The 18,929-nt window shown below is 32.8% G+C and overlaps 1 protein-coding gene across 1 annotated transcript; it reads right to left on the reverse strand.

The window, feature by feature from the left end:
• Nucleotides 1–722: 722 nt before the first annotated feature.
• On the reverse strand, nt 723–18,163 carry LOC109794099 (putative acyl-activating enzyme 16, chloroplastic). The gene is made up of 17 exons (XM_083068790.1): nt 17,865–18,163; nt 16,802–16,993; nt 15,707–15,821; nt 15,147–15,234; nt 14,754–14,965; nt 13,383–13,501; nt 8,623–8,774; nt 7,592–7,657; nt 6,456–6,561; nt 4,080–4,133; nt 3,914–3,994; nt 3,325–3,462; nt 2,821–2,980; nt 1,822–1,901; nt 1,430–1,575; nt 1,132–1,189; nt 723–1,052 (listed from the first exon to the last, which is right to left on the reverse strand). The coding sequence occupies exons 1-17, from the start codon at nt 18,015–18,017 to the stop codon at nt 960–962; spliced, it is 2,013 nt and encodes a 670-aa protein (XP_082924916.1). The 5' UTR covers nt 18,018–18,163; the 3' UTR covers nt 723–959.
• Between the last annotated feature and the right edge of the window lie 766 nt (nt 18,164–18,929).

The following is an 18,929-nucleotide window of genomic DNA, read 5'->3' on the forward strand; positions in this document are numbered from 1 at the left end:
AAATAAAACTAGCTAAAATTAAAAGGATTAAAATGAGATCAACTTTATTTTCTAGGGAATAAATATTTATTTGGGTCAAATTTATAAAATTTAAGCTTTTAAATAATAAAATTCACGTGAAGAATAAACAAAATTTCATTAATATATATATATATATATATATATATATTTTACATATCACACCAATATCTCTTATATATAACATTAAAAAAAACTTTTTATTATTTCATGCTCGCATGTTACTACTCATGTTAACATTTTTTTATCATATTTTATGTTCACTCTTGTTGTTCTCCATTTGATATATTTCCTTTATAACTTAAGTTAATTGCAACTTTATTAGAAAATATTTATGGAGTTTTATGTTTAATTTTGTTTAGATGGTCATTGAAAATTAAGATTTTTACTCTTGATAGGGGCAAATTAAAATTTAAACATTATAACTTTAGATTAAATACAAGTTTAGTCTCTTTAAAATGATTAAGATTATTTTAATTTTAATTTTCTTAATTCTAATTATTTTGTTTTAATCTTCCTAATTTTAGTTATTTTCGTCTTAATCATTCCAAATTTTAATGGTTCTCATTTTACTCTTTTTCCTATTTTGGTCTTTGAATTTATGTTTTTACCTTTTTTTCATTAGATTTGATGGTTAATTTGACAGCAAAAACGAAAAAAAAAAAATACAAAGACAAAAATAAAACAAAAAAATTTAAAGGAACTAAAATAAAAAATTCACTATTTTACTGGACTGAGAAATGATTTAAGCCTTTTATGAAAACGCGTTTTATCGCTTTGAAAATCTAAGACATTTTCAGTAACAAGCATTTTAACTTGAATTTTAGCGGACAATCATCTTTTAGTTCAAGTCAATAACTTAACACATCAACTTCAATGTATTATTGAGAACAGTATCTCTCATTCTGTATTGTTGATGATGGCATTGACACTCAGTTAAGTTACTTGTATAGATTGTCTATTTGTTCCCTGTATTGAGCCACAACTCTATCTCTTCGAATTTTCAAAGTAGGTGTCATTAGACCATTATCAATCTGTCATTGGAGAAAATCATGTCAGTTTTCTGATGTCAATAACATACAATATACTGCTACTTTGAATTCCAAATCTAACCGTGAAGGGTTCATTCACAAGAAGGATTGGTCCAATTTGAAATGAAGATTCTGACATCCTGCATGATGAATAGGATGATGAATAGGACAGTTAGTGAACAACACCATAAAAGGAACATGAGAACTTTTTCTTTCGTTTCCATTCTTTTTTGGTCATCCAGAAACATAAGTATATAATGTACCTTATATCAGCAATTAAATCCTTTAACTGCCAATCACTAACATACCACATAGATATTTGAACAAGCATAAACTTTTTCTTGCATTCATTACAAGAAAGATGTGAAACCAAGTCTTACCAGGTCTTTAATTCTTTATATATTAGGCTCTTCACTCTTTCCTCACTAACATCTGAACTCTTTGAATCTATAACTGATAACTTCCTTGCTACATTCAAGGCTTCTTCTCTGTTAGGAACAATTACAGCACCCAGACGTCGCTTATCCTATATGTTACAGATATTACCAAGAAGTTAAATCACTAGAGAGAAAAAAGACCATGCACTAACCGTGCAAATCAGATTTACATTATCGTTCGAACACCAACCACCATGTATGATAAATTTATTAATTTTTATAATAACTACCTTAAAAGTTGTATGGATAATGATTTTTTATTAGTTGAAGAGTGAAAATTTTACAATATATAGTACTTCAGCTATAAAAAAATTTGAAAGAAATCAAGAATTCACCTGGCCAACAACAATAATTTGTTGAATTATGCTACTCCTCATTGCAGCTGCTTCAAGTTCAGCCGGTTCAACATTTTCACCTTCGTTTATTATAACCAGTGGTTAATACTCAAAAAAGGAAAATTAAGACTGGTAATCATAAGGATTTTGTGCACAGGGAAAAGTTGCAATTGATGTTTAAAAAATGGTTTTTTTTTAAACATTATATGATTATGTTAAAAAAAAAACTAATTGAGTAATAGGAGCTTAAAAATATAAATTGAAAGAATTTTTATATGCTCAAAACTTCGTTCAGTCTCTTCTTCAAGTTCTATGTTTTTCAAGGGTGTGATCAAACCGGTGTAAAAACAAGGTTGAACAAAATTCAACAACTTAATAAACAAATTCAAGCACAGGATCTTGTCCTACTCATTTGTGTTTTTAAGAACAACTTAGCTTATAACTTATTTATAATATTGTTTATTATTCATTATTGTTTTTAACTCGTGTTGAACATCATAGAATTGTACTTTACATAGTACATGCAAATGCAATACAACATATGTATATAGTATATACAATGTAAGCATATATTCAAATGCAAAATTTGTGAAAATATTATGAAGTAGAACCAATTAACAACCTTTACAATGTGCTAAAAATCCCATTGAACACTTAAAAAAATTATAGGATATATAAAAAGAAAAACATGGCAAGCACAAGTGCACAAGGCTTTCACCACTGTAGTTTTGGGGAGTGTCATATGATTGAAGATAAAATAAAATTTTATCGGTATAATTAGAAAGAACTTCTCTTCCAGCAGCAGAAGTATAGGGAGCTTTTCAATTTAAACCTGTTTACTTGAACACAAGGTTCCTTTTATTGGCAGTGTCCTTTGTTTCACATTCTTACTGGATGAAAATTGTGGAAAACGTGCATACACAGACAGAGTAGAGACACAATCTTAAGATTCCATGCTAAATAGATTACATTGTTTTGAAACTTCTATTATACTTGTACCTGTTGAAAGCACAATAGTGTCTTTTGCACGACCTTCTACAACAACCACACCACCAGAGTTACGACTCCGCCCAGTTGAATGATGGGGAACAATCCATCCTATATCACCAGTATCCAGCCAGCCATCCTCATCTAAGGCCATTTTTGTAGCTAAAGGATTCTAATACAAGAACAAGACACATAACTATCACAATTTCATCCAGAAAACATCAATAAGACCGCATGATGTGCATAAAGCATGTTTTTGACTCCTCTATTTATGAAATAGGTTGATAGAATGCCATGGAAAAGGTGTTTGATGATGCATGATAAAACTGCAACTCCACTGCCAATGAGAGTTGGCTTAGTTATACAAATAATGAAATAAACAATAAAGAAGATCTAGAGTTCAATCCCTCAACTATTTTGTACACACACAAGAAGAAAAACCAAATGAACATGAATGCATTCTCACTCTCATAACTGTGGGGGAAAACATGTTCGCATTCTGACAAAGCAAATTACCTTGAAGTATCCTTTCATCACTTGTGGACCCCTGATTTTCAAAATGCCCTTTGAACCAGGAGGAAGAACTTCATCAGTTTCAGAATCCACTACTTTGAATTCTGCTTGATGAATCCGATGCCCAACAGATCCGAGAACCTTCAAAAGATTGTATCTGTAACATTCTCAGATAAATGCACCACTCTTTGCTGACTCAATTTACAACTAATCAAAAGAATGCAAAATGTGCAATTATTATGAATGTTATGATGATAGATACATCTAACAAAAGGTTGGACATTGTGCTCTTAACAGATTAAGTGAAGAATTTTATTAAAAATAAAAAATCAAACAGAAACTAAGGGAAAATAAAAGAAAGATATATATTGGTATATATGTCTTTCTTTTATTTTACTATAACCAATTGTTGCAGATGAAGGAAAAACTATCAACATATTATTTTAACTTAACACACTTTATAATGGGTGAATTTGTTCCAATGAATAGTAAGACCGGCATGACTTAGTGACACACATGTGATTTTCACCAATTGATAAAGAGACCATTGCTATCATTCTTCAATTTTCAATGCATTTGATACATTGCTTACATTACATCCAGGTCGTCGAGCAGCAATAACTGGTGAAGTTTCTGTTAAACCATATCCATTCTGCACTTTCACACCAATTGCCTGCATGTTATAAAAAAAAAATGTCAATGATAAATAGATTCCAAAAAAAAATGTCCACAAGTTACACATGTTTGAAATATCAGACCTCAAAAAATTTATCGACTTCCCAAGGCAAACTACCACCACCACTTATTCCAGCCTGTAGAAAACCAAGTAGTTTCTCTCATCAAACATCAATTTCCAAAATCATGAATAATAAAACAATATGGTGCATAGTTTAGATGAATAACATATATCTCAAAGCTCAGGACCAAGGCCGACCCTAAGAAAGGTAAAAGAAAGAATATACTCAACAAAACCACAATTCAACGAAAAATAAGGTAAAAGAGGAAATAAGACTAGTAGGACCACCCTTGACATTTATAATTTATTCCATCAGGATGTCTTAAAAAACCTGTTTGGATAGAAGATAGAAGCTTTTTTTTAGGGCTTCTACTGAAAATAAAGAGTATTTTCCTATAAAAAAGCTTTCTAAAGTGTTTCTAAATATATATATCCAAACAGACTCTTAATCATTTGCAGAAGTTAATGCACAATTGTATTCTTTCAAAAGGAACCATGCTTGGGGTCTTGAATTTCATAAACTCCTTGCTTGAGAACTCTCTTGTTTTCACATAATCAAAGGGGCCGTAGCAGACTTCCACACTGTACTTCTTACTTATATAGCTGATGCAACTTAGAAGGACCTCTACCACAGTGACTAGTATCATTGACAAGGCACCACAAGAAAGAGAAAGGGGGATGATCACTAGCCCTTAGCGAAAAGGCTGATAAAGATACATGTTTATGGAGCAATCTAAGGTAAGAATATTATGAATTAGTTAGTTAATACAAACTGATTAACCCCTTATCATTCTTTAAACATCACGATCTAGTTAAGAGATTTCAAAACTAAAAGTATTTACCCAGAATTCCTTTTTCATTATTTTCCTATAACTTTTTTCAAGAGAAAGACAGAGTATTGCACTTAACAAAACAAGGCAAGAATAAAACAAAGACAACCATACAATATAAGTATTATAAGATAATGGTGAAGAAGAAAACAAAACCTTGATATTCCAATAGCTGAATGGATTTTATTGTAGACAAGTTTCTTTGCCAGAAAATGAACGGGAAGTAATATTGTGGCAATAATTCTGGCCCAAAGCCACTCCAACATTGAATAGACGTAGGAAGCCTGCTCCTTATTCTTTGTTAGACATTTACCCTATAAACATATTTGAAATTTAGTAAGAGAAATATTTTTGGTGAGAATTAGTATTGCAATATTCGTATACTTGTTTAAACTTGTCATAAAACAAAAAAATAAAAAATAATTATACAATCAATTAGATAGAGTGCAAGTATAGGTAAGTTGCAGATGCAATCAACCAGGCACAAAGACACTTTAGAGTTTTGATTTGAGGAAACAAATGAGGAAGTTCCATAAATTCAAATTTCTATTCTTCTCATTGGACTTGATTCACAATGTTATCTAAGAGAAAGTTTTTGGAGTCCTAACTACCAGGGCTTAGCCTCCAAAGTGATGATCTATAAGGAAACTCCTGAGCTAGGACATTGTATGAAATGTAGACGAAGCAACAAAATCATTTAATAATAGATGATTCACAACAATAGACCTTTTACATTAGCATATTATATATTAAGTTGGAAGGAATTCTAGCAAACTATTCAAGCAATGATAGACTGTGTTAGAAAGAATTTTATTCAAGCAACCTATTCATCATTTTGTAATTTCCAAAGAATTTTTACCAATGATACCACTCCTCATTCAAGCAACTTGCTTCATAAGTCTTGGGTGACGATAAGGAAAAATAAACCAATGCAAACAACAAAAAAATGAAAATTTGCAATCTTAAAGATAACTCAATGGTAACTTTGCTAGATCATCATGTTGTTTACCTTTTTTACTTTTATTTTGGATAAAAATAAGAAGTTATTAGGAGAGAATTTCCAAAAGCAAGAAAAAAAACAGAATGGAAAGAAAACAGATAAATTAGATAATGGGTCATGAAGAGTTATTCTATCCAAAGAGGAACTCCATTGAGAATCACAATAGGCCTGATCAAACATGTTAAACACTTTAGAAATCACTGATAGTACCCTGACCCAGAAGACCCAGTAATTTACATGACTTTGTTTGAAGATGATAGATACTATGATGCATATATAGAAGGTTCTAAATGACACGTCAGAATGATATCTATAACTGCCATTAGCCTTTTATTTTACAATTTTGTTGCAATTTTTTTTTATCAGATTCTTTTTTTTGTTTCCAGGAAGTGCGGGTAGCCAATGATTGGCACCCTATTTTGTTTATAAATCAATTATTATCAATGAAAGAAAACAGTCAATGATCAATATTTGAATAATCTAGCGAGTATTTTTCCTCTTACTCTTTTCACAGTAAAACAGTAGCCTATCAATCACTAAATCAGACAAAAGGAACAGATGCCTAAACCTCATAGATACGTTTATACTCCATGTATGCTATGCTGATCCTTATGAATGTTAGTGCAACAAGCTTTCTAACAACTGAACTATTAGATATCTGCTTCATGATTCCACTGCAGAGGAAACAACCAACAAAATCAGTGAAAGTTATGCTCCAGAGAAACAATCTCCAAATAGAAAATCCCAAAATATCACTCATATCAGCAGCAGCATCAAAAACAAGAACATAGATTTCTTCATAATAAGTAAAATTTCCTTTAGCATTAAACTTTTCATTTGGAACTATTAGAATGTGTAGTGGCCTTGTCTAAGAGTGAGGGATAGAATGTGTCAGTCCTTAGCTGGAGTAGCCTGATTGTCCAAAAAATCGTGAAACTTTGTATTTGAGGCCATCTCGCTTATATAAACTTAAAAAAATTTCTAACCCACCAATGTCAATGTGGGACTTGTCCTCCAACAAGAACTAATTGATGTTTAACAAATGTATAGAGGATTGAGACCACTTTATAAAATGATGCCTGTAATTAGTTGATTTCCGAGGTGCAACTCACCATAAAGTGGGTTAATCTATTAGTTTTTTAAAATTTTTTTGTTAGTTAATTTAGTTCAAACATGCTTTCAAGCAACATATATTTCTACAGCACAATAACAAAACCTTGACTCATATTATAACACCCTACAGATTCCAGGAATTTTCCGGTCATCTCTACCAACCCTCGGTGTGTTTGGAAATGCATTGATATAATTAATTTAGAATCAACTTGAATTTGTAGACTTGATTTTGAGTGTATAATTATAAATATGGATAAATAAAATTTCAGAATTGATTGAAGCTACTAATAGTTGCTTCCAATTGGATGTGAATTTTCACTTCTTGAAATCAATTATGTTAATAGTCAAACATACTACAAACGTAATTCCAATCATTTTGGATACAACAGAAATGATTCTGGACATGTTTCATGTGAAACTAAACATACCCTCACTCACCTCATAACATCAATTATTCAAAAATACACTGAATGGTTTACAATTTTGACAAAATACACCATATTCCAATACCAAGGGGAAAAAGAAGCAAGCTTCTAGATATATGAAATATCATCAATTCAGTGTGCATTCACTCAACTACTAAGGATTTACCTGTACAATGTTTCAAAAACTAAAGGAGCAGAAATCAAGTAATGTGGTTGATAGCGTTCCAAATCGTCCTAGAAAGTAAGAAAGGAGAGGAGCATGTTATATACATGTGATGTGTATAAAAAGGGTTAAATTAATTTGTACGTCCTTAAAATATTTGGGAATTTTTAATGAAGTCTCCAAATTAAAGTAAGTTCTAATTGATCCTTAAACTAAAAAAATAAGTCCTTAAGGTTAGTTAGTGGTGGTTTGCAATCAACAGAAAAAGACGATTTGTGACGGTTTTAAAAACCTTATGGACTAGGTAATAAAAAATTTACAAGACAAATGACCCAATCATAATTTTTTTTAGTTTAGAAACTTCATTAAGTTTTTTTAAAATAATTTTAAGGACCTATCGATTAATTTAACCCATAAAAAAACAAAATAACCGATTTAGCATATGTAGTAATGCGTTGCCTTTTATCATCTAATATCTAATAATAATAATTATCATTTATTGTTGTTAACCTAAGACATAATTCATCGATTATTTGAAGAAAATTTAACGTTTAGAAGGTCTTTGTTTCACGGATTGATATTCATGAGAATAATATTCTTAAGAATATTATACCCAAAAATGTTATTTTTAAGAATACTTAAAAATGTGTTTGGTTAGATTTAGACATTCATAAGAATATTTTTAATTTAAAATAGTTAAAATAAAAAATAAAAGTTAGAATGAAAATTATAGTTTAATTACATAATAACTTCTCACATTCTCATAAAAATATAATTTTTCCATCTTCATTTCTATGAGAATAAAAATAACTTAAATTATGATATAACTACTTTTATGAAATAAATAATGATAAATATTTTTTTAAAACTTTTAAAACTCATAATAAATATGAGAATTGTTCATTTCCAAACTCTTGTAGCATATCCTCTAAATTTTTATTTTTCTTTTTCAGCCCCTGATATTGAAGCCACACTATAACTGTGTACGAAGCCACATTTCCACAATGTTTATGATCAAAGTAAAAAATAATAATATCTTGAGTTTCTTCACGGTTGTGTATACTTGCTCAATACCATGTGTGAAAATGAAATACTCACAAGCTCTTTCGTATGCATGCCAAGGTGGCAGCATGCTTAGAAACCTATCTCCTACTTTAGCTGGCACAATGTCCCATAAGTTTTGTATCTAGAAATTGATAATCAAAACAGCATCATCAAGGGTAACTATTGTAATTAGAGGAAAAATCTTCCTAATTAGAGAAAATATCTATAGAATCTTCTAGGATATTTTTCAGAATATTTTTCCTTATTTCCTTATTTTAGAAGATTAGATTGTTACAAATAGGTATAAGGAAAATGTAATATGCATGAATAATAATAATAAAAATTATTCTCCTTTTCAAGTTGGTATCAGAGCTCCTGATCTTGGGAGCTCCGTTTCCGCTGCAAACAGTAGCCACCGCCGACGCTGTCCGGCCACTACGGCTGCCGCCGTAGCCGTTGGGGTCGTTGATAGGGCAGAAAGGTGCGCCCAACTCCGGCGAACACAACGCCGAAATTCGCTCCGGGAAATACGCCTCCACGCGCCGCCACCGTCACCAGCACGTGTAGCCCACGCGCCTAGCTCTGGCGAGACTCACTCGTCGCCGCCGCCACAGAAAGAGTCGCCGAAGCCTCCTGAGTCCATTCCACGGGTCGGTGACGTCCCATTTGGCACAGATTTGAGTAGATCTGAGTTTTGAGTTTTGTTCCTTTTCCGGTGACTTCCCACGCTCCTAGCTCCGACGAGACCCACTCGCCGCTGCTGTCACAGAACTGGTCGCCGGAGCCTCCTAAGTCCGTTCCACGGCCCACTCATCGTTGTCGCCACAGACAGAGTTGTCGAATCAATCCATTAAGTTACCACCATCAGATTTTTTGAGATGAAAGCTTTTAAAGAGGAACTAGATCGTTTGAAAGGAATGATTGAATCAATAAGTAAGCCCTCTGGACCATGTACTCTATCCATGAAAGGTAAGAGTTCTCTCCATACTGTGGGTCCTGTGTCTCAAGGTATTTGGATTCTTGATTCAGGAGCAACTGATCATATGACACCTTTTCATATGATCTTCAAATCATATATTCAAAGGAATAGAGAACAACTTATTACAGTTGCGAATGGTCAAGGTGTACCCATATGCGGCTCTGGGAATATAATTTTGGAATCATCTATTGTATTAAAGGATGTTTTACATGTTCCACAATTAGCTAATAATCTTATCTATGTGCAAAAGCTCACAAAAGATTTAAATTGTTTAGTAACATTTTTCTCAACTCATTGTGTTTTTCAGAACCTTGCTACGGGGAAGACGATTTTAATTGTTAAAGAGCAGAGTGGGTTGTATTTGTTGGAATCTGATGACCAAAACAAAACAAAAATCATGAGTCAACAAGCTACATCTGAAACATGGGCAAATTCCCAAATATGGCTACATCATAAAAGGCTTGGGCATCCTTCATTCAACCTTCTTAAATCCTTATTTCCTCATTTGTTTACTAAGGAGTCTATTGAGTCTTTTAATTGTGATATTTGTCAATTGTCAAAACACCATCGTGCATCCTATCCTATTAGTAATAAAAAGAGTACTTCTCCATTTGATTTAATTCACTCTGATGTTTGGGGACCTGTCGTAGAATCTATTTCCGGAGCTAGATGGTTTGTTACCTTTATTGACGATTGTACCCGTGTCACATGGACATACCTTATGAAAAATAAATAAGAAGTTTTCCAAATCTTTGTTAATTTTTTCCGTCTGGTCCAAAATCAATTTGGAAAAAATATCAAAAGAATCAGGTCTGATAATGGTACTGAATATGTGAATCATGAATTTCTTAATTTTTTGTCTCATAATGGTATTGTTCATGAACTAACATGTGTAAATACCCCTCAACAAAACAGGGTTGCAGAAAGAAAGAATCGTCATCTTCTAGAAGTAACTAGAGCTCTTCTTTTTCAAATGTCTGTTCCAAAAAATTACTGGGGAGAAGCTGTGTTAACTGCCACATATCTCATCAACAGGTTACCCACACGTATCTTAAATGGCATTAGTCCTATAGAGTCTCTATTGTCTTTTGTTCCCTCTTGCCCTCTAATATCGAGTCTACCTAGTCGAGTCTTTGGATGTACTGTTTTTGTTCACTCTCATCATCCTAATCGTAGTAAATTAGATCCCAAAACTCTTAAATGTGTCTTTATTGGGTATCCTTCTAATAAAAAAGGGTACAAATGTTATCATCCTTAGAGTCGTTGCGTCTTTATCACCATGGATGTCACCTTTCAGGAAACACAATCCTTTTATGCTAGTCCACCACTTCAGGGGGAGAAAGCACTTGAAGTGGAGGAGCTCTCCTTTTTGTCATTACCATATTTGTCTTTGCAGGATGCCCAAGATCTAAGCAATGAAGCTACCATGGTCCACAATGAGGAAGAAGCGAAAGAAGAGGAAGACAAATTTTTTGGCAAAAAATATGAAAGAAGAAAACAACCCACTTCGACTCTCGAGCAAGAAAAATTGTCTAATCCAGAGGTGAGGATCCTTGAAGATAACAGTGAGGAGGTAAGTATTACTGAGGACTTACCCATTGCATTGAGAAAGGAAAGAAGATCATGTGCTAAATATCCTATTTCTCAGTATGTTTGCACTAACAATCTCTCTGATAAGCACATAAGCTTTATTGCTGCCATTGATGTCACAGAAATTCCTACCTCAATCCAGGAGGCCATGAAACTTGAACATTGGACTCAAGCCATGAAAGAAGAGATGAATGCATTAGAAATAAATTCAACTTGGGAGATTGTTGATAAGCCAAGAGACAAGAAGGCAGTAGGGTGTAGATGGATATTCACAGTGAAACATAAGGCAGATGGGACAATAGAAAGATATAAAGCTAGATTGGTGGCAAAAGGCTATACCCAAACTTATGGGATTGACTATGAGGAGACGTTTGCCCCAGTGGCAAAAATGAATACAGTTCGAGTTGTTCTCACTTTGGCTGCTCATTTTGGTTGGGACTTACACCAGTTGGATGTGAAGAATGCCTTTCTTCATGGAAATCTAGAAGAGGAAGTGTACATGGAGATTCCCCCAGGTTTTGAAGTGAAAAATGAAAGAAACAAGGTATGCCTCCTAAAGAAAGCATTGTATGGTCTTAAGCAATCCCCTAGAGCATGGTTTGGAAGATTTACAAAAGTAATGGTTTCCTTGGGATATAGACAAAGCCAAGGAGATCATACTCTATTCATAAAACACTCTTCTACAGGTAAACTCACTCTATTTCTTGTCTATGTGGATGATATGATTATTGCAGGAGATGATGAAACAGAAAAATTGGCATTAAAAGAAAAATTGGCAGCCCAATTTGAAATGAAAGACCTAGGAAAACTCAAGTATTTTCTTGGAATAGAGGTTGCTTATTCCAAAAATGGAATTTTCATCTCCCAAAGAAAATATGTACTTGATCTCCTCAAAGAAACAGGGAAGCTGGGATGTAGAACCTCAACAGTTCCTATAGAACAAAATCACAGAATTGGAAGTGAAGAAAGTGCTCCTGTAGAGAAGGCCCAATATCAGAGATTGGTAGGGAAATTGATTTATCTATCACACACAAGACCAGACATTGCTTATGCAGTTAGTGTAGTGAGCCAATTTATGCATGATCCAAGAGAGAGACACATGCAAGCAGTTGACAAAATTCTCCAGTACTTGAAGTCAAGTCCAGGAAAGGGGTTATTGTTCAAAAGGGAAGATACATTGACTATGAAAATATATACTGATGCTGACTATGCAGGTTCTATTACTGACAGAAAATCTACTTCTGGGTATTGTATGTTTCTTGGAGATAGTCTCGTAACGTGGAGGAGCAAAAAGCAAGATAGAGTATCTCGTTCTAGTACAGAAGCTGAATTCCGAGCCCTTGCTCAAGGAATGTGTGAAGGACTCTGGATGAAAATCATTTTGGATGACCTTAAAGTCAAGGTGGACAATCCCGTGCAACTATACTGTGACAATAAGTCTGCCATGAGCATTGCCCATAATCCAGTACAACATGATAGGACCAAACACATTGAGATTGACAGACATTTCATCAAAGATAATCTAGACAGAGGCTTTGTGATTACAACTCATGTTCCTACAGAACTTCAGATAGCAGATATTTTTACAAAAGGGCTCCCTCAGGGTAGATTTCAAGATCTTGTAGGCAAGTTGGGAATGATTGATATTCATTTACCAACTTGAGGGGGAGTGTTGTAATTAGAGGAAAAATCTTCCTAATTAGAGAAAATATCTATAGAATCTTCTAGGATATTTTTCAGAATATTTTTCCTTATTTCCTTATTTTAGAAGATTAGATTGTTATAAATAGGTATAAGGAAAATGTAATATGCATGAATAATAACAATAAAAATTATTCTCCTTTTCAAGTGTAACTTAAAGCCAAGAATCATCTTCAACCGGAACCAATTGGCTTGAAAAAGCTCTAACATTGTCACAATAATTTTCAGAGTAAATTACATAAACATCTATCGATGTTTCCTAAAATTGCGCACACCCTACTTTTTTAACTCCTACACTAAATAGTTATTGTTTAAAAAATATTGCCCTGTCACATTGTACACATGAAATTAACTCCTTTAATTATTTGAAAAATATTAGACGGTGATCCTTTCTAAGAGAATTTACTGGAAAAAAAAAGTGCTAAACTCACGAGTAATTAATTTATTGTGACTTTAATTACGGTAGGTTTGTAATGAAACCTGATGCAGAAGATTCCGATGGGTTAGCATAACACCTTTGGGATTGCCGGTAGTTCCACTTGTATACATGATAGTAGCAACGTTATCAGAGTTTATTGCTTCATAAGTATAACGCTGTTCTGCAATAAATATAGAAAGTAGATATGTAATAGCACTTGATTACTGCTTCTTTAGATAATTAAATAAATACAGACATATTTGTCTTCTCTCTTTTTTTTTCTAAAATGTGAACAATATCATACCATTGAAAAATTTAGAGTTGTCATCATGGAAGGAATAAAAATAATAATTGAAGATTGTTAGGTACAATAGTTGAATAAGTCCTTTCGCTGTTGCTGTCAGTTAAAACTTAGGATTTAATTTGATTTTCATTGTAATTTATATCCATGCGGACTTATATTAAAGATGATTGTGACTTACATTAAAGATGAAATAAACAATCCGTAATTTACTAAAAATTCAAAAATAAATTGGTGATTAACTTTATCTTTAAATAGAATTATGTTTTATCCTAATTTAAATTTTTTATTAAAAAAAATGATACATGACAACTTCATGCTTCATTGTCAAACTCTTGTGTAGCTGATTTGAGCTAATGCAAATATTTTCAAACAGACATTGATTATTGATGTCTTCTTAGTTAAAAAGGACGAAATTTTCTTCTGGCATTTTTCTATGGGTCATAGCTAATGGGTTTCTTAAATGGTATGTTTAACAGACAATTAGAGAAACCTGTTGGCTTGATAACCACTTTGTTGCCTTCAGTTCTGTGTTGCTGTGGTAATTGGTATCATCTGTTTCTATCTTTGTCTATTTTTTGTTTTATAGAAATTCTCCTTTTATCAAATAGAACAAAACAAGAAGATTGCATTTTTGAAACTAATAACATCAGTCTATGTTCACTTTTTATTGAACATTCATCTCACTGGAAAAAGAAGAAGAAGAAGAAACAGAAAGGGGCATGGGCTGGACATAATTCTTATCTTAATATGTTTTAATCGTTTAGGTCAAAATAAATTTAACAGTTTTGATTTTTGAAAATGGTCTTTAATTCCCATTTATTGATGGCATGGTGTACATGTCATGTTATCTTGTACTACTTAAAGTAACAATTGAAATAAAATATTTTTTTTATTAATAAGAAAGATTACGGTGACTTCCTAAGTTCTTGTATATCTACCCAATACTAGTTATTACTAGTTGATTTTAGTGGTTCACATACGTACTAAGCACTAAAAAATTAAGATTCATTTTTAAAATATTAAATCTATGAGCATTAAAAAAAGAATAAATAAATAAATAACTGAAACCAAAATTTATCATATTTATCTATACTTGAAACCTAATTCTTAGTAAGAGCCTGATACTTACCAGCATCATGAGTATTAGACAATGCCTGGCGACTCTCTCGTCCCAAATTTATGACTTCCATGAAAGTAAACACTGGCACGTGCTTGTTTTCTTGACCAACCAGGTCTGATTTTTCTCTCCAAAGCAAAACAACAAACCTCATGCTAGTCCTTGAATAAAATGTGTTTGCAACCCGGTTAAACATTTCAGGGTTATCCACCACTAGTGCAACACTGCAAAACAATAGCACAGATCAACAAATTCTCTTTTGAGTTCAACAGTTCGGATTGAGCACTTTAAAAAAATGTGACAATCAATTAAAACAAGCTTAATCACAATATGTGGATGTGCAAAGATCATCTTGAAGCAACATAATCAGACTATTCAAGATTCTTGAGGTGTTTATCAACAAACCTTTCAGAGTGGTTGTATATTTGTAATAGCTCTTCAACTGATGACCTTGAGCCTCTTACCACATTGATTGCTCCACTTGCCATCGTACCTAGACAAAAAAAATATTGCATTGATGTGATAAAATACAGCACTGTCCTAGACAAATAGTACAAGTGTGTTGTCCTTAGGATCAATGTGTATTTATCAAAACACACATGACAGTAAGCTCAACATCTATGAGCATATAATAAACTCTGTAAATCTGCCACTAAGCTCAACATCTATGATATATGCATGTATGAAAAATTAAAAATCCCTTTTCACATGATAATGGATCGAGGTAACTTTCACAAATCAAGCAATTTTTAAAACATGGGGGTCATTTTTAGGAAACATGACAGTAACAGTTCCTTCGCACATGTATTCATAAGCACTACATACATTTCTCAAAATTTACTATTGAGTTTTTGAAATGTTACAATCATATTTTATGGTTGTTATTTATGTTTGAAAAGTTTGTACACATAAGATTTGTGCCTAGACTCAATACACTGAAAGTGGAGAAAAATAATTTTGTGCACCTTGATCTGCTACAAGCCAACGACATGAATTATCCAAAAAAAGTGCAACCTTCTCTTCAGGTTTAATCCCAATAACTCTCAAGCCTTCTGCAAAATCCAAAATTGCCTGCTCCAACTGAATTTTTCATACAGAACAAAATATAAGAAAGATATAAGAATCATGAAAGTAGTTTATTTTCGAGTGAGCACTGAAAGTAGCAGATACCGATTACAACATAGGATTAGGAAGCTCCAACACTACGAGAAAGCCATCATGTTTCTCATTGAACAAAACGTCCCTAGTTTGCCACGGGTTGCTACATGCTAAATTCCTAAATAAAACTCGTGAAATGTTTTAAAAAGCATTTCAACAAACAAACCTTCCACATTTATAACATTTATTGGGTAAACTTTTCTAAAAGTACTTCTAGGAGAGAAAAATAAGAAAGAAGAATGAAATAAGTTTCTTCGTAAATTAAAATTAGTTCATGTATAAGTTAATTTGTAGAAATTTTCTCCTATTATTTTCTTTAAAAAAAAAAAATTAACTTGTGTATATGCTAGTTTTAAAATATGAAAAAGTTTATTTTGTTTTTCGTTCTTATTTTTCTCTCTTAAAAATACTTCTAAAGAAACTTATCCAAACAGGTCCTTAAATAGTTTTCCTTCGTTTATACCGAAACACCTTTTCTAGAGATATCCAAATGTGCCTTTTCTTGCTAGCCCCTCCCACGATACTTTTTATTTTTATTTTTAATTCAATTTACAAGTCTTTCATACTTTCCATGGTTTGCCATGGAGCACCAATTCGGATCGTGGAATTATAGCACTAAATAATAAATAAACTTTTTTCTGATGCACACAAAAGAAAGCTTTTAAATAGGCAGCACAATATATCTGTCATAAAACCATAAGTTGTCATGCCATCAACCTAGCAAACATATATATTTCTTTCTTATACATGAATTAAAAATAATAATAATTACATCTTAGTAAACGTGGTCACTATACTAGATATATATAGGGAGCCAAAAAAAGCTTCTAAAACATTTTCAGTATACATGATAAATAAAACAATTTGACAAAAAGGCACAGATAAACAGGGGAAAAAATGACCTGTTTATAAGTCATAGTTGTAGGAGGATCATGATATGGATCTATTAAGGCTACATTATCACCATACTTCTCAGCTGAAGATCTCCAAATATCAGGAACTGCTTTCCACTCATCTGAGACCACACCATTATTACCAGAAAGAAATGAACTTTCTAGAAAAGGGGAGCACCTTCTTCTCTCCAATGTCTCTGTCTACATGTGCACAAGGATATCATAACAAAATTATATTATGCTTAGCATTCTCTAAACACACTTGCTATGTGAATATTGCAGAAATTGTTTGTCTTAGTTGTTTTGCACACAGCAGAGATATCTTAGATAATGATCTTTTTCTAAGTTTAATGGTCATCTATTATCGGTATAAAGGAGGTATAAAGGAGTTTTAAGTTAACCATAAAAAAATATTGTTGATATGACTTTTAAGATAATTATTATAAAAACTAATAAATTTACCTTACATGATAGTTTATGATTGAATTATGTGACCGTGCATAACGAATGCTAAAACATGTGTGTAAATTAATGAAAATAAAATTAGATAAGAACAATTTCTGAATGAAAATTTCTCACCAAAATCTAGTTTTTATACCCCCAATAAATTACCATGGCATTTAAAGGGGGAAAAATGTGAATTTAGCTCCTCTAGAGGTGAACAAGAGTAAAGGAAGTAATATCAGTAGTTTGATTTTTTTGCTGAATTATATCAATAGTTTGATGATAACATGAACAGCTGATATTATAACGTATATTCATGATTTCTCATAAGCTTACATGATAATAACAATTGACTTTTTCATCAGATGTGAAAAAAGTTCGATCAAAATAATGTTTCTTAATAACTTTTCTCAGGGTCTTTGCTAATCATCTGACACTGAATCAAAATATAGAAATTTTTATTGAAAATCACATTAAAGTTGCATGGGGGAGTGTACTCTAGCACTTCATAATATGTAAAAAATTAGTTTTGATTCTTTAATTAGAGTTCTAGACACTGGCCAGCATTTTCCAATTCTCTTTTAACGAAAAGAGCATGTTGGCAGAAAAGGGTAGAGGAAAGAATTACCTTGGATTGGCAAAATATGCGAAACTGAGAGAGTAGAGAAGTAGAAGGGGGATATTTTGTGCGAGAAAATGTGATGGTAGTGGAATTGCAGCGTGTGAGGAAGCAGGGAAGTGCATGATGAGTATGGTTGCAGGTGATAGGAGTTGTCGCCATTAGAGATTAGCTGAAGAAGCAAATGAGAGAGAGACCTAAGACATGCACATTCTAGAGAGACAAGAGTAGGAATAGCTCCTCGTCTTCATTGTAGGTGTCGAAGACAACTAAATAGTAAATTCCTCTACTGTTAGTTACTAAGCGCCGCTTTGTTTGGTCATACGTGGGTCGTAACGATCATGAATTTGTTAAATTGGACCTATCATTGGTGGGAAGCACATTACGCAATAATAAAATTAATTAAATACTCACTTTCAATATACTTTTATGAACAAAATAATTACGAGAGTTTGAAAAAAAAAAAAGTAAATCTTAGCAGTTTTTGTAATGTATTTTTTCAGATTCTCGTAATTGTGAGACCCCCGTACGGATTTGTTTTTTTCCCCAACTCACTTTCTCTCTCAAGCACTCTCACTTGCACATTTCACTCTCTCAAATTCTCTTTTGTTCTTCTTCTCAAAATTCTGTCTCAAGGTGGGGGTGTGGAGTAGATTCGGGTTGCTAGCTGAGTAATTGGAGTTCTCTTTTTCCCTCCTTCGTCGTTCAAGCTTCTCATTCTTCTCCTTTTCTCTCCATTCAAGTTTGCTCTCTTCCCAGAAGCTCGGATTCTTCACCGAGGTAAGGGAAACTAGTTTATGTCTGTTCTTTGGTTGTAAAAGAGTATTAGTACTCATTTGATGTTTGTGGATGGCTGATTCTTGGCCGAGATTGAAGAAACTCATTTTTGGGGTTTCGGGGGTTTTGGGTGAAATTTGGGTTTTGATCGTTTAATGGTTGCATGTGTGAAAAGGTGGTGTTTTTGTGCTGCTGGTTGAAAATGTAGTGCTTTGGTTGGATTGCATGTGCTGGAAATGTGAATTTTTGCAGGGTTTGAAGAGATTTTCGGAAGTTTGAGGGTTGCTGCTGGGTATC

The sequence above is a fragment of the Cajanus cajan genome, chromosome 2 (assembly GCF_000230855.2).
Source record: "Cajanus cajan strain Asha chromosome 2, NIPB_CcT2T_4, whole genome shotgun sequence".
NCBI lineage: Eukaryota > Viridiplantae > Streptophyta > Magnoliopsida > Fabales > Fabaceae > Cajanus > Cajanus cajan.